The sequence below is a fragment of the Cydia pomonella genome, chromosome 11 (genome assembly GCF_033807575.1).
Source record: "Cydia pomonella isolate Wapato2018A chromosome 11, ilCydPomo1, whole genome shotgun sequence".
In the NCBI taxonomy this organism is placed as follows: domain Eukaryota; kingdom Metazoa; phylum Arthropoda; class Insecta; order Lepidoptera; family Tortricidae; genus Cydia; species Cydia pomonella.
In genome coordinates this window covers 6,905,530-6,922,244 of record NC_084713.1, presented here as the reverse complement: position 1 = coordinate 6,922,244, position 16,715 = coordinate 6,905,530, and the positions used below count along the sequence as shown (strand labels likewise).

The following is a 16,715-nucleotide window of genomic DNA, read 5'->3' as shown; positions in this document are numbered from 1 at the left end:
CGCCTGTCCGCACTAATGTTAATCTCAGCATCTAACACAATATTGAAAAGAGATAAATCTATTTCCCCCCGATCTGTTAAACCTAACTACCTAACCCTTAACACAAAAGGGTACAACTCCAAGATTTTCCACAAACTAAAATAAAGCTTTATTGTAAATGTTGTAAGGTTGTTTTTTATTTGTTTCAGGAGGTGTTAAGTGAAATCTAAGTATGATATCGGCAGGCAGAGTAATAAACTTGGCTAGTACGCATGTGTGTAGATTTAAGAGATATTTATGATTGCGCCGGAGGCTGCAGGGGTTAAGGCGAGTTCACACTGGGGCTATTATGAAATATTGAAAACTAAATAGCCATTGGGCTGAGGGATTTAAACTCCACGTTAGGAAGTAAACATAAGATTATTGATGATACTTTGGTTGTTTAACCATCATATCATCCAAAAGATGACCACTGCAGAAAAAAGCTGCAAGTCTACCAGAAACCTTCACAACTTTTTTTATGATACCGAACGAGCAAACGAATCGTCTGATTGTAGTTATTTGACGATCTGTCTGGTGAGCTGGGTCCTGCTATCCTGCGATCCTGCCTAAGAAGCTGATGGTCCCGGGTTCAAATCCTGTTAAGAGCATTTGTGTGATGAGCAAGGATATTGTTGCTGAGTCATGTGGGTTTTCTATGTATTTTTATTAATATATCGTTGTCCAAGTACCCAAAATACAAGCCTTATTGAGCTTACTGTGGGACTTAGTCAATTAGTAATAAAGTCCGATAATATTTATTTATTACTGTGAAGATGGAAACATTGCAGTAAAACACTAAAATTACATTTTTCAAAGAATTTAGAGTCTCCTTCAACCAACTCACTTGATCTTCGCAAAACGACGCGTACTTACTTTTAGAAGTCATCTATACTCTCCCTAACACTAGCTTCAACCATAAAATCGAATGTATATTCAATAATATATGAGCAAATATACGATTATGGAAGTTTCGGCGCCACCGTTGGGCTGTAATTAATTTATTGGATAAATGAATAATTCGATTTCATGCTCGCAAATTATTGTTCGTGTGTGGATGACGAATATAGGTTCCAAGGTGTCAATTATTACGATAAACTTGAATTGAAACACTAGAGAAACTTAAAATTTCACTGATAATTTAGTCAGGTTCTTTATCACAGACAAGACGTTAATATAAATGGTCCTATACCTCCCGCGTAGAATGATTATCCATATGACAGTTCCTTCAGCCCTCTTTAAGTAGGGATTAATTCAATAATAGTTAAAGAAATATGTTTTTTGTCACACTTGCAATGAAATATTGACGTGACTTACTTCAAATTAGGTCCGAAAATTCTACGTATCCGGTGCGATGAGTGAAGATGATATGTAAAGGAATTTCATACAGCCTTACACACCTAGGCCTGTAAAGCAACCTTGTTTTGTCTCTAAACACCAAATTGTGACTTGGCATTCAACCATCAAATAGTAGTAGATTCGGAATTGTTTTTGGCTGTGTAAACCTACGAATAAAATAATTTGACTACAATTTTTTCTTCACAAGTTTGAAAAGAGCGCTATATAAATCTCGGCGAGAAACGGGGTTGCTGGCCGCTATATCTAGGTACTTGGCCTGCTACCCTTCGTTTCCCGGCCTCTATAATAATGTACTAATACTACATAGAACTGTAATTTAACAAACTACCTACGTATTGGTGAATAACAGATGACAACAAATCTTGTTATTTGATATAATGTCAATACCACATAACACCTACACGTATCCTTGAATCTAACCGCTTATTCAAACAAAACAATCATTACCACTGACCTTACTCTATCTAACAATCCAAGAAACTATAAAAAAACATGCGTTAACGACTTTCATCACATCTCTAACGCACCTGCGCGCCACATGTCGTCAAAACGGTCACTCCCGCGCATCTTACTTCACATAACACCCTCCACTAGTTTTAAAAAGGAAACCTGCGCGAAAATCAATATGGTCGCGAATTTTCAACCACCTAGCACCACGCTAGTGACTTTTACGGCAAAATTTAGCCACATATGATCCCAAATAAGGCAGCTTGTTTTTACCGTTCGGTTGACCCGTTCTTACTTCACTGGGTCGTATGTTTCTGTCTCGGTCGCGTGACGTCATGGAACGGTAGCGACTATGATATGAGTGATATGTAAGGACGTGTTATAGAAGAAACCGTTGGTATAATATGTCTTATAGTAGAGGCGGATATTAAATTTAGCGGTCGTAACTATGTATAGATTTCTACGTAAGGCTCAAAAGTTATATACCAAGGGCAACTAACGAAAGAACGCAAATAGGGAAAGAATGATATAATGGATTAAATTCTATATTTAGTTTTGTTCACCTTACTTCGAAAGACCCAGGCCAATTTTCATTTCCTCTTAAATATACCATGGGTTGACTCTCGTTAGCACGTGACCGACCATACAAAAAGAGAAAACGTTTATAGGTTTCCATTTTTTTTTAAACTCCAAAAAAAACAAAAAAGCGAAACCTATAAACCTAGAATATATTATGCTAAAGCAGATTTGTTCAGATCTAGTTAGTGGAAAACGTTTTCTCCCGAAATGGAATTTCATAGAAAAATTACCGTTATTTCGTTAGATTTGAAAAGCTATTCTTCCCTCTGAACTAATGACTAACCATGAATACAAGTCTAACTGTAGAATTACTTCTTGTATTTGCCACACAGCAATGTCCTAGCTAACCTTACCTAATCTTAAGTGATTTAAATTAAACAAACAACTTTTTACTGTGCGTACCTAAATTAGTGCTATACGTCGCGTGCCTCCGTCGACACTTTATCGACACAATATTTATCGGCTCATATCGACTCGATACTTATCGACGCAAAATATTACCCACGATCTTCTGATAACAGGCGAATTTGTAATTGTTTGTTTTCCATTATGATATTTATTAAGTAAGCATCAGCTTTTGAAGTTTGTTTGAGATTACGTTTAGTAGCAGATGAAATTTTCAACAAATTCTACGGATTATAAGGATTTTTAGGTTTCATAGTATAAGATAGGTAGCATATAGGATCTCCCGCTAGAACGGTCCATGTCCGGGCCGAGGCGTCGGACACTTCATTTTATATGATGGGTGATGATTTCTATAGAAAATTATAATATTGATTGAGAAATTGCTTTCGTATGTCCGGAATTCCGGATGTTCTTCTCTACAGGTCGCAATTCTTAACCGATTCTCGTAAAATTATGTGAGTAGGTTCAGTACTTAGCATTTTTCTGTTGTTTCGTTGTTTGGAAAATGTTCAAAGGAAAGTGGCATAAAGAACTTAAGTGCTATTAGGGTATATAGCAGTTAAGTCCATTGTGAGTACGCTGTGATAATGATTCAACGAAATAAGTATTTTTTTATGCTTATGAATCTTATCACTAGGTCTACAGCTCACAAGCTACGGAGACAAGTTATCGAATTGGGAATTAGGTATTTAATAGGACATAACATTTTAATTTTGCATAACGTACAACCAGCTATTTAATGTACTTAATAGTGTTATTTTGTACTTTTGAGTAGACTACTAGATTTCCTGATCATATGCAACAACTTGCGTGCACGTCATAAATAAATAAACGAATGGATATACACACGTTAAACGGGCTTGTAAAGGAGCTTAATTAAATGTCTCAAGATGGTGTTGAGCCATAGATTCCCTCACTAGTTTCCGCATTATCATTAGGCATGGTATGTGTTACACACACGTATAAGGTGGTAACAGTGGCACGTGTCAACACATCAGTTGGGCAAGCCGGATCTCATTTACGTAGCTTATTTCTTTCATGATAATTTGCAGTTATCCCTAAATAGGCAATTAAGGATGAATTGGACGCGAATGTGCAGCATTGAATCTAACAGCATTATTTATTAACTAAATTAACTATAGATAGCTGTGAAGTTGTTTCCCTAGTGCAGTGCATTGTGAGTGTAACCGTTGTATTTAAATTATGTAAGAAAGACTCGTGATAAATTGAAAAATGTTTCATCTTGTGGTAAGTAGTCTGGTCTGGAACTAAAAAGCCTGGTCTAGTGTCTAGATGACGTCGAGTGTCATGACAGCCGTGTCGACACTTACAAGCTTAACTAGCTTGATATTTCTTAGTGGCAAACCTTAGCCGGCTTCTTAACTAAACTTATGGTTTTCTGTATTGTTTTCGCCCTTGGATTAAGAAAAGAGAGTAATACAATAATTAAAGGTTAGAGGATTTAAAGGTTTTTCAAAAAGGGAGTGTAAAGGTTTTTAAAGGGTCAGCAATGCGTATGTAACACCTCTGGAGTTGCAGGCGTCCATAGGCTACGGTGACTGCTTACCACCAGGCGGGCCTTATGCTTGTTTTCCACCGACGTTTCGGCAAAAATACTGCTGAAACTTTCGGTGGCGTGGAAACTTACCAACAAGATTGTATTTCCGGTAGTGTCTGACCGAAGTTTAGGTTTCGCTATTTGGCAGGTTTTGGCATAAAAATCATGTTTTGGCCGAAGGTTCGGTTTTAGCCGAAACTAGAGTACAACCGAAAGATATGTTTTGGCAAAACGGTTACGATCGGACGCTTACTTTGTGTTTATCGTTATCATTTTTGATCCTCCCTACAGCCCTAAGGTTTAACGAATTGCAACGTGTTACTTCCTCTTGATTTAATTTTTACCCTTTCATATCCGACTGCACATTTATCCAACAGCATTATGTACGAAAATAAACCTGTTCTGTGTCTAGCTTCTAAGTATTTATTGCGTACTTAGAGCTAGTTTCACTCTCATTTCAATATCTATGCCGGCCAACATTTAGCCCATATACAAGCAACATTTACACCGCCCTAAATGATAAATATCTAAGTTTTGATCTAACCCGCCGAGTTTAAATAAATTTATTCTGTAAATAAACGAAAAAAAACCCTAACTCATATTTTCGCAAAAGCACCGCATCATTCAAATGCAAATCAAACCAACTAAATCTTACAAGATGCTAAAATTTAAAAGTATTAAATTGAAACAATTTTCTTTATGGCGCTACCTATCGAGCGATCTATAACAATGTACCGAAACATCACTTTAACATGTACAGACGATATACAACCATATTATCTACATAATAAAAGCTACGTTACTGTCAAAGCCAGTTTCCCAGAATCGCAAAACCAATTTAGCACGCAGCTCTCAAAATCGCGAAAGTACCTTATTTTTTTAAACATAAGTCTCGCTTTTCAACGGCCTTCTTTCTTCTAGTGTTTCAATAAAGTGGTCGAGCTTCAAGTGATAAGAAGCAGATTAATTACTGTGATGAATCTTCGGACAAGTTGACGGACTGGTCGCTGATAACGGTTATGTTAACACCCGACCTTACGTAAACGGTTCGCGCGAACGAATTAACCGGACTGCAGTGGGTTTTGTAGAGATGACAAGTTTATTTCGTAGATTAGGTGATAGATCCTTATCTAAAAAGTTGATGTTTTACTGGCACTTTTAGTAAATAGTAATATGATATTTTTCAATTTTCTATACCTAAACTCACTTAAAAAACCGCGGGAACCTATGTGTGGATATCAATTAAAATTAATTAAAATACCTGAATATTTTGAGACGGACGAACTCTTTACACAATTAAAATCCTTACAGAAATTCGAACCCAGGCCTCAGCTTCAGCTTCGCAGGCAGAGTCAATATTAATTACTAACTAAGCTACTTAAAATGTACCTACTTTGCTCCAACATTTGCTTCGAAATTTAAAATAATTATTAAAGCTATTACTTATATTGTGATGGTGTAGGTATATGTGGTACATTTTACGGTATACAGTCTCCCTTCTCGGGTCAGAGGTGTAGGGTTAGAGTCGGTGTAGCTTTATTTGAGGTTCATAAGCGCATTGTAATATGCCTATATACTCGAATAATAAACTATCTTTATATAACTGAGAAACTTTTTTTTCATTTAAATGAAGTTAATTATACGATCGTTTTAATTTCGAATGAACTTACTTGAATTACATACCGCGTATGTTTGAAGACAGTTAAAAGTTAATTATAAGGAAACATCTGTAAAAGGTAACGTCACGTAAAGTAGCAAGCGCGACAGGAATTGATGCTAATGCGTCGTAATCGCACATTATACAACAATGTATCCGATACAAAAAAAAAACTAGGGATAATATAGATATCACCCGACATATTGGCGAGAGGTGGCTCGGAACTGAGGGTGGCAGGACCGGAGCCAATCGTACCTCTGCCTTATGCCTGGCTCCGGAACATGCTGAGATGCAACACCAAGGTAAAACACCAACAGTACTGGTCTAACCTAGGCACGTGCAGGCAGGCGAAGGAGGCCCTCCCGACAATCGACCCCGGTTTGTCGAGGAGGCTGAGACAGCTGAAGAGGCCACAGCTCCGGCTTTTGACTGGGGCCATAACCGGCCACGCCCCACTAAACAAACACCTATTAACCCTACGTGTTACAGATAGCCCCCTCTGCAGAGCGTGCATGGAGGAGGAGGAGACAGCCGCCCACGTCATTCTTGAATGCCCAGGGGTGGCAGAATACCGGGCACAATACCTCGGTTCCCCGGGGTCTCTCCCAGAAGTCGTCGGCAACATCAAGGGTCTGCTAGGCTTCCTGGTAGAGTTGGGTTGGCAGGAGTAGTGCCGTCAACCCACCATCACGCAAAATAGGCGCGAATTGCGACGTCGAGTTGCGGAAACCCAGCCCGCGAATACGAATAACGAATAACGAATAGATATCAGTAGGCTATTATTTATTATCGATATTATATAAGAATACTAAATACTTCCCCACTTATACACATTGATGTGCGGTCGCAAAGTTTCACCTGACAAATATCCATTTGGAAACATTTCGGCAGCTACTCATATTTTTGTATAGAAATCGAAATTTTCCATTTTCAAAATGAACATTTATTTGGTTGCATGTAAAATTTCCAAGAAACAGTCCAACTATTAAAATAATTCCGCAATTTGCACATCTGTAATTCTGTAATTATGATTTATTTCACGAACAAACTTATACAAATGCTTTCTTAAAATCAAATCAGAAGCGCTGTTTCCTAAGTGCCCCTGTATTTTAGGATAAACAGTTTATATGCATATTGTACTTACAAAACTAATATGAAAACATATAGAAATATGGGACAGAAAATATGTAAACCAAATTGGTAACTATAGAACTACCGTTTAACTCAGAGGCGTTTGGTAAAAATTTTATATGATCATTGATCAAACACGGACTGGTTGAAGGCTTAGCTTCGACGACCGGTCTGGCCTAGTGGGTAGTGACCCTGCCTATGAAGCTGATGGTCCCGGGTTCAAATCCTGGTAAGGGCATTTATTGTGTGATGAGCATGAATATTTGTCCCTGAGTCATGGGTGTTTTCTATTATGTATTTAAATATTTATATATTATTATATATATCGTTGTCTAAGTACCCACAACACAAGCCGTATTGAGCTTACAATGGGACTTAGTCAATTTGTGTAATAATGTCCTATAATATTTATTTATTTATTATTTATATTATATTATTTAGCTGCAAGAAGAATATTTGACTCAAGCCTCATTTAGACGGTACAAGAACTTGCATGAAATATTCGATATATTGCTGACTGGGTACAGATAAATTCAAATGAATTCCGTCTATAGCCCAAATACCGCAAGTAACGAAAATCGCATGCAAGTCTTGGACCGGGGCTTTATATACTTTTTTTTTTGCCCATGCGTTTAATACCCAAGAATGTCACGCGTATATACGACTGTAATATTTATTTAAAAAGTAAAAAGCAGCTGTTTACTTGTATATGTATGTCTTCATATAAAACTATGTAAGTTTTTTTGTATATAAGTTATATAGTAATATAACAGGCGGACAGGAGTGCTCATTACATGCTAATGGAAGGTCAGCCAGCTCAATAAATAAGAGGATCAATGATGTATTTAACATTCAATTTTTTTACGTTTCTTATTAAGTTAGCAATAACGTACCGTAAAATGTGTCAACTTTGCTCCCCACTGGGTACTTGTGATCCAATGGTTTTTATAACTATTTGAAAACTATATTAAAACTTAAAACCTTATTTGTTACAACATTATATATAGTAATGGTATACTTTAAATAGGCATATAATATCAACATACCTACCACAATATACTAAATAAATAAAAAATTGAAATATGGAGTACCTTTTTTTTAAATTTATTTATTTAGAACACAAATAGTCACAGCTTTCTCTCGCAGCGCATAAGTATTGCCATTCAGCGAGGGAATGCTGCCAGCATCTTTGGCACAATGCCGCGGGGGCCTTATTTAGATATATTTTAATTTAGATTAGTTTTTACCATTTTGTTTTATTATGTGCTGTATGTTTCCCAATAAATGTAACCTATTACCAATAGCCACATATACACATGGATTTGAAGTACAATGTAGTGTAGTTAACATACTTAAGAATCATAGACTTGGAGGTTCATTATTAAGTACGTAATGTTAACATACATACTAACAGCAGAAAGAAAATGAAATCATGAGCCATACTTAAATTATATAGCCATACTTATCTACATTGTAATGCTTTATTGTTCCAGAACTATTTTTTTCATAGATACCTTTTTCATTTTTTTCATATGTACAGCGAGCTGTAAAAGTGCACATCCTCTATATGAAAGAATTCCATTCATAAATAACCCTTTTTTTCTTATTTGAGTATAAAGTAATGAAAATTATTATCTTGCCTGTAAGGGTGTAGCGAAAAAATCGTTATAGATTATCGTAACTTTGCGACGTCTATATAAAAGGCGCGAACCTGTTAAGCATACTATAAAATGTGTATGGACCCATCTATATCTATATATTAAGGTGCAGTAGGTTCAGTTCAGAGAACGGAGTTTTTGAAAAGTCGTAGCGCATTTTCAGATCACAGTACGGCTGCCAAAAATTTCAATAGCAACCTGGAGGCCTTCCTCAAGGGACTCTTTCGATTTGACATCTGACTTCTGAGTTTTTGACTTTCGCTTGATAGAAAAAAAATCATGAACATATGGTAAACACCCCTATAATGGAACAGGCACCAGTAATGGGATGGTATAGAGAAATTCTGTAAACCAAGTATTTACCATTAGTTTTTAAATGCAGGCAACATTTTACCATAAACAAGAGCCAAAGAGCTGCTTAAATTTAATATTTTCATTGAAATTTGTTAGTTTGAAAATTAATGGCGCCATACTTCCCATGACTGGAGCAAAAAACCATAGGTTTAATTGGTTAATAATATTGAAATCAAATGCAGTAGCTTTCATTAAATACATTGAAAACATAAAGGACGACTAGGACATTCAAATTTTAGAGCATAAAGTGGTAGAAATTGTACAGATGTCGATGAAATATCAAAAATACTCCAAATTTTCTCTTAAATGTCCCATGACTGATGCCGTTAATTTTAGACCTATGTCTAAAATGCACTTAAAGAATTTGTAACAAATTTTGCTTTACGACCCTTTTCGAACATTTCCGAAGTTGAAAATCGCACGCATAACCACTAGGCTATCTATGTAATTTGATTGAAAATATATAACGAGTATGTACATAAAATGTTTAATAATGGCCAGTTAAAGTACGTCACACGTTACCAACACCCAAACTATTTGACATTTAACGAGGCTCAAATATACTACAGCCAATAATTCCATCACGATCCGAAATAACCGTACAAATTTAAATATCTCACATTTTATTATATTTATTTACGGACGTGCAATTGTAATAAAACTTAAAACTCATGCAAAAACTGACACCGAAACGCTCTCAGGGTAATTTGGAATTTATTCGTCGAGTACAGGTGGAAAGTGGGGTGCGCGGCTCCACTGTACAATGTCACGGCTACTGATGTGCATTGTGCAAGGTGTGGAAAGTTTCAAGAAAGTTCTCGGAATATTCAGGAAATTTTTAAAGGAAATTAAGGTACTTTCTTTTTGGAAACGGTAAATTCCGATCCGCGTAAAAAAATTAGAGAAGTTTCCGATATTTTCTAATTGATATATTTCGCAATCTTGTCTTTTTTCTGACGGCACATCATTACTAATAGTAGACACGGCGTAAGATAAGATAAGTACAGAGCTTTGCGCACGACTGTGAGGTTAGCAGCAGATGCAGTAGATCTTTTTTTATAATACGTCGGCAAACAAGCATACGGCCCGCCTGATGGTAAGCAATCACCGTAGCCTATGTACGCCTGCAACTCCAGAGGAGTTACATGCGCGTTGCTGACCGTACCCCCCCCCCCCCCCTCATCTGGGCCGGATTAATTAATTGAGTTGACAAAGGTTAAATTAAACCTACGGATGCGAAGCATGGACACTAACACTCAAGGAAGGAAACATGCTGCTAGTTGCCGAGAGGAAAATCCTCCGTAAAATATTGGGCCCCAAACAAAGACCGGATGGAAGTTGGACAGTCCTTAAGAACCGTGAGATTGAAGACCTAGTGGCTGAACCTAACATCATGGGAGAAAGTAAAGCCCACAGACTCCGTTGGTTAGGCCACCTTGAGAGAATGGACGAAGATCGGAACGTGAAAAGAGCGTACCTGGGTCGCCTAGCAGGAAGACGTCCTATCGGACGCCCTAGGTATCGCTGGAGCGACATGGTGGAGGCGGATCTGCGCGAGCTTCGAGTCGACAATTGGCGAGAGGTCGCACAGGACCGAGAAAAGTGGCGCTGTCTTGTGTCGGAGGCCAAGTCTCATTTTGGGTCGCTGAGCCAACGGAGTAAGTAAGTAAGTAAAACTTGGAGCTCTAAAAGGTTCAAATTTCTTTTATACTCGTAGTGTCGGTTCTTCAAAGATGCGGTGTCATTGCTTTGAGAAACAATTATTTCTAAATTAGCAAAAACGATGGTGGATATTTCTTCAGATTCGATGGTAGTTAAAAACTTGGAGGTAGGTAAAATAGTTTTAAGAAATTATTCAACGTCAGTTTAGTAATAGGCAATACTTATCAAAATCTAAAATTCCGTACAATGCTATAGTTTCAACTGCAAATCATTGGTATGACCTATCTTTTAATACTCGTTACAAAATAACAATGCGAACACGCCCACTTGCCTGCGCGGTGACAACACTAACAACAAATTGTCGGGACTCACGCCACGATATTGATGGCGAGGGTGACCATTATCCCGTCCACTGAGGGACATGTGCTGAAAATAATATATCACTAGTATTTACATAGGAAATTATACGCAGTCTATAGAATAATTGGCTCGATAAAAAGGGCAGTTTTTCATGGAATAATATTTGTGAGAGATAATAAAAACGTGGAATAGTTTATTCTAAAGTGATGGTATTAAAGTAAGTAAAGTAAATATGTATTGTGTTTTGGTTTAGGTTTTAAGTGATTTATATGTATTTATTCTTCGCTATCTTTATGGGCGAACGCTGTTCAAAAATCCGCTGATAGCGTCTAGTTCTCAACAAATATTTATAAAGTTAATGCTGTATTTTGTTTGTACTGATGAATTATGTATAATTCATGCTTATAAATACCTTCCGTAACAAAGAGATCTTAGAAAGGACGTTATTAGCTCTTAATATTCAATATCCGCCATATCTCCAGCAAATTCAAATACTTAAGCAATTACCTCACTATCCTAAAAGCGCGAGCCAAAGATAAAGCCGCACAGGAACTCTTTCATGCACCGCCATTTTGTAGGTATTCGTGATTCTCAAAATGGCCGCTCAGAAGATTATCGCCCGGCGCCGACGTCTTTGTTACGCCGCGGATCGATTGTGGGAATCCGAGGTGCTCGTTTAATAGAGAGATTCTATTTCATGATCAAAGAGAGATTAGTTAATCTTTTGCGGACTTTGATAAGTTTATTCGCTAGGGATTTATTAGCGTTTTCATCAGTGGATTTGTGGTCGCTGTAATTAATAGTAGGTATTTAACAACAACTTGAGACGATTTCTGAATAATTTTTGCAATTACATAAATGAGGAGATGAAAAGGTCAACGTAATGTATCCATGCACGTACACTTTATGTTGCGTTTTTCTACCAATATTACCATTTGTAACCATTTCTTTTATAATAAATGATTCTATTATTTCATACTTTATCAGCATGTCATACATTTTTAACAAGCGTTTTAAAACGTTTATTACGCAACTAATACATTTTCAGCACTAGCGATAGCGATAGAAATTCTTATACTTACACGCAAATCAACATGTCTCGTGCAATCGTAAGGTTGGTACGTGTGACAGAAAAATACTCGAAATATTTTTATCATAGCTATCTCAAAATAAGACTTGGTGTATAACAGTCGAATTATTTCAATATAAATGCAACATTTTATTCTTCTTGCTTTACTCCTTTACCTTAGTTCGAACACTTCGAATAAGATGCTGCCCGTACCCTACTCGCGTTAATCTCTGCCTTGACGTCTCCATTACGCTGTAATGCGCGCGAGTTGATCCTCAGTTACGACTGTCATTACAGTGGAATTGCTTTTAACATTGTTCCTTTCGTTAACTAAGTTCTGGTCGAGTTCACGATGGGTCTTGGCCCTATAACTCATTTGCGGATGCTTTTGTATATTTCTAGCTGATTTGTATGTTACTCACAGTTGCTATTATTACACATAGGAAGCAAACGACCAGACGAATGACCTGACAGTAAGTCCATGCATCCCTTTACAAATAAGCGTTAAATAAAAATAAAATAAAACAACACATTACAAAATAACAGTTTAATTAGACACAAAGCACAAAATAAATATGCAAACATTCATTTCACAAATGTATTAAGTGCTGACCATGTTCAGCATATATATAATTACGTCTGGTACTGACTGTACTGTTCTGTACCCCTAGTGTAAATATTTTCGACAGCGAAACGTGACGTACGCGTTTGCGTTAAGTGTCATTTTGTATGAGATTTTTGACTTTCCAAAACGTCCCGCTTGGCGCGCTGTTCAAAAACCCATACAAAATGAGACTTAACGCAAACGCGTACGTCACGTTTCGCTATCGACTAAAATTACACTAGGGATACTGTATTCAGTTAGTTTTTCAGGTGAAACCGATAGTTGTTAAGTAAGTTCATGTATTTGTAACACTAACTAATTAGCACTGTTTTTAACCAATAAAAGAACTAGCAAAACTGAACTATGTAACCACTTGTCACGTACACGATGTTCTGACATATCAATACGAGTAATAAACATTTAGTATTATTACAGAAAAAATTATATCATACAGAAATAAATGAGACGAGCCTTCGATATGAACCGCAAAATCAATTGAATAAGCTCAGAAGAATTATTTATAAGTACTAAGTATAACTGGTTTTGTGATTAAGGAAACATTAGACAAATATTTTTAATACTAAGAGTCATGTACCCACATGGTAATGTTTTTAAATTATTCATAAGAAAAAAATTGGTGCAACAAGTTATTTCTAATAGTCTATGCTGACCAACGACAGGTAACGTTATTTCAGTCACGAAAAACAACAAACATACCTACAGCAAAGTGAGATCTTTTCTCAATATTATGATTAAATAAAAAATAGTTTGTTTTCTTTTTATTATTTTGCTATGAAAAAATATGAAAGACAAAACTCTACTTACTGTAATAATATCATAACAATATTTTATTGATCACATATGCAAAGTAACCGTGGAGTGCCACAAGGAGGTATTGCAGGTCCATTTTGTTTTCTACTACACAATCTCTTGCAGCTATTGACAGGTATATTACTTAATTTTCGGATGTCAGTCATCATCATCATCACTTTCATCACCTTCACCTACCTTGCAACCTTCTTTGGCTGTCGACTCTTCCTCCTGTTGCAAACAAACAAACAAGCTGTTAGTGTTATTAGGGAAGCTCACAATATTACTGACTCTTTCGTGGGTCATTTATGGTTTCACGCTATTCTGTTAACTCATATTTAATGCTTGAAATTATAAAGGTTCCTTCGCGTGGAGTTTTGGAACCCAGGGGGTTATGTGGAATTTTGAGATGATAAGTTTTGAGTCTGTATATTATATGCAACAGTAATAAAATGTTTTAATTGTTAAATTAACTAACCCCCAAGCTTTTATCGCATATACTTCAAAAATCCCAGAGGATTGAAATAGCCATGCAACAGAATCTATTTAAGTGTTTACATATTAATTCCCATATGATAGTGACATGAATAGGTATCTGCATTAATGATGACACAATATCTTCAAGTCCAAATAAATACCAATAAGAAATACTTGGTTAAAGGCTAAACCAGAAGGACTGTATCCCTACTGCAACTTGTATGCGAACTGCATAGAGAGTGTGCAGTTCCCATACAGGTCGAAGCATATATATATAATAAGCTACAAATTCAGTCCATCTGTATAGGACCTAATTCACAACACCTAACATTAAGCAGGTATAAGCGTAAGTCATTAATTCTCGTTATCATAATTAAATGTTATCAATTTGTTATGATCCATCCAGTAATTAAGTATTTTAGTAAAGTTATAAAAAATAACCAATTAAATATAAACCATCGCATTACCTAAGCAAAATCAGTATTTTCTAAAGGTGGTCTCGTACAGCAGTTATAAAACATTGCATAGTAAGGAATATTTATTTGACATCAAAGTGTTATACTATGTTATTCGTGTTAAACATTGTATTAAAACGCTTTGCAACTGCCGCGTAGGGGCAACTTAAGAACTTTATTTATTGCGTCGTTATTGTACCTCTTTATTGTATTTATTGGTATTTAAAAGCTATTAGAAATAAATGATAAAGTTTATTTCAGAGCCGCAACTTAGTGTTATTACCTTTAACCATGTTATAAGCACTTACACAATTTTTTTTATTTCGACGTTATATTTAATGTAAATAATATCAGGGACCATAATTTTATATCCGCAAGCTTCGTCAGGTGAAAACAAACTCGCGATCAGCTACAGGCTTCGTCACAAAACAATACAGCGGTAAAATCTGCAACAGGCTTCGTCAATTCACTTACCCTAAAAGTATACATAAAATAAGTCAAAAATATCCTTTACTCGCCGCCAGGGGGCAGTGTGCCCGAAAGGCTGGCCGCATTGCTCCATCGAATGGCGATGGTTATTCTTTGAGCGAAGTACTGGCCAGCCCTTTGGTCATATGTGGCATCCACCAAACGCGACGGCAAATCCTTATAAGCGCCGGGCGCTGGGCCCCCATGCCCCCAACGTTCCACGAACACGCGTTACACTAATTACATCATAACATAACATTTTAGCGGCCCGATACGAACTTTAAGATACGGTACATCAAACATTTGCTAAGAATAGGATAACAAAAACGTCACTTTTGACCTGACATATCCAATCCACATCGAACTTTTGGGAAAATTTTGACGCATCTTAAATTTCGAATCGTGCCGTAAGGCTTAATGATTTTATGCTGTAGAATTTTCTAAAAACAGACAATACGAATTACCTACATAGGTAGCTTGGCTAGAAATAGGTAAAAGCCTATTCGAGTGTAGATTCGATGAAAAAAATGTATACCAACTATAATATTCCCCCTATGTTACATTTGATAACTAGTTCAAATGTGTACTTTTTATTGAATGAAAATAGGGTGGGTATACATTATACATATATACCTATATTACCAATAGGTTTTCCAAAGCAACATAAGGTAAGGCAACATTTTTTTTTCTATTTATTTAGAAACAAACAGTCATACACAATTTTAGATCAAAAATTATAGACATAATGTGCTAATTTACGCACTAGTGCGGAAAAGTAGCACCATATGTACTGTAAATTTAATTATTATTGACTTTCTGTTATATGTGATCTTTTTTCAAATAACCCTAAGTTATTTCAGAAGTTTCCGTGGGAAAAGCTCAAATCAGAACCAGCTAGAGCGAAAACTCGCTAGCTATGTCACAAACAAATAATAAATCAATAAGCAATTAAATTACAATGCAGTTTAATTTCATTAGCGAAATAATTAAACCATGCCCGAATAACGAATCGTCGATTAACGGTAATCATAAAAATTAATTAACTTTTTCAATCTCGCATCTTTAACTGTAGATGCTTCGATTTTAGACTTTATTTTCTTAGGTGCAAGTTCGTTTATATATTAAGGTAAGATACGAGATTGTACAATTAATGCGGACATCACAATCGGACAGGTTTATGGTACCGTGTTGCCATACAGTAAAAAGTATTAAGGGATCACGTACTGAGAAAGTTTTGATGTTCCCGATGACAAGAGAAATTTGGATAAAAAATAATGAGTGCATTAAAGATGATTCTATGCCTTTATTTTTCGTGGTATTCATTTAAGGAATACAAGCATATAAAATTAAAAACGAATGAAAAAGGAACATGTGATATTAGCTTTTAAGTCTAATACTTTTAATGAACCATGAAAAAAGTAGGTAGCTCAATAAAATTAACCCGAATATGGCCAATCAGGGGAAATAATTCATGGAGTTTTGTAAATTTGGGAAAAATACATTTAAAAATATTACATTATAAACAATTTATGCAATTCTTAAAAACACAAGTAACTTAAAATACAACACGATACATTCGTTTTGTAAATTGGTATAATAAAATGGATCTTGTAGTGTCCAGATGAACATATTAAAAGTCCTCGA

The 16,715-nt window shown here is 36.0% G+C and overlaps 1 protein-coding gene across 2 annotated transcripts in view; it reads right to left on the bottom strand.

The window, feature by feature from the left end:
- LOC133522739 (serum response factor homolog) overlaps positions 1-16,715 on the bottom strand; it is a 325,153-nt gene that overhangs the window by 195,400 nt on the left and 113,038 nt on the right. The window contains exon 3 of one of the 2 annotated variants that reach the window (XM_061858168.1): positions 13,870-13,902. The exons of the other annotated variant lie outside the window; for it this stretch is intronic. Within the exon in view, the coding sequence (XP_061714152.1) occupies positions 13,870-13,902 (33 nt within the window). The remainder of the gene's footprint in view (positions 1-13,869; positions 13,903-16,715) is intronic. 2 annotated transcript variants of the gene reach the window in all.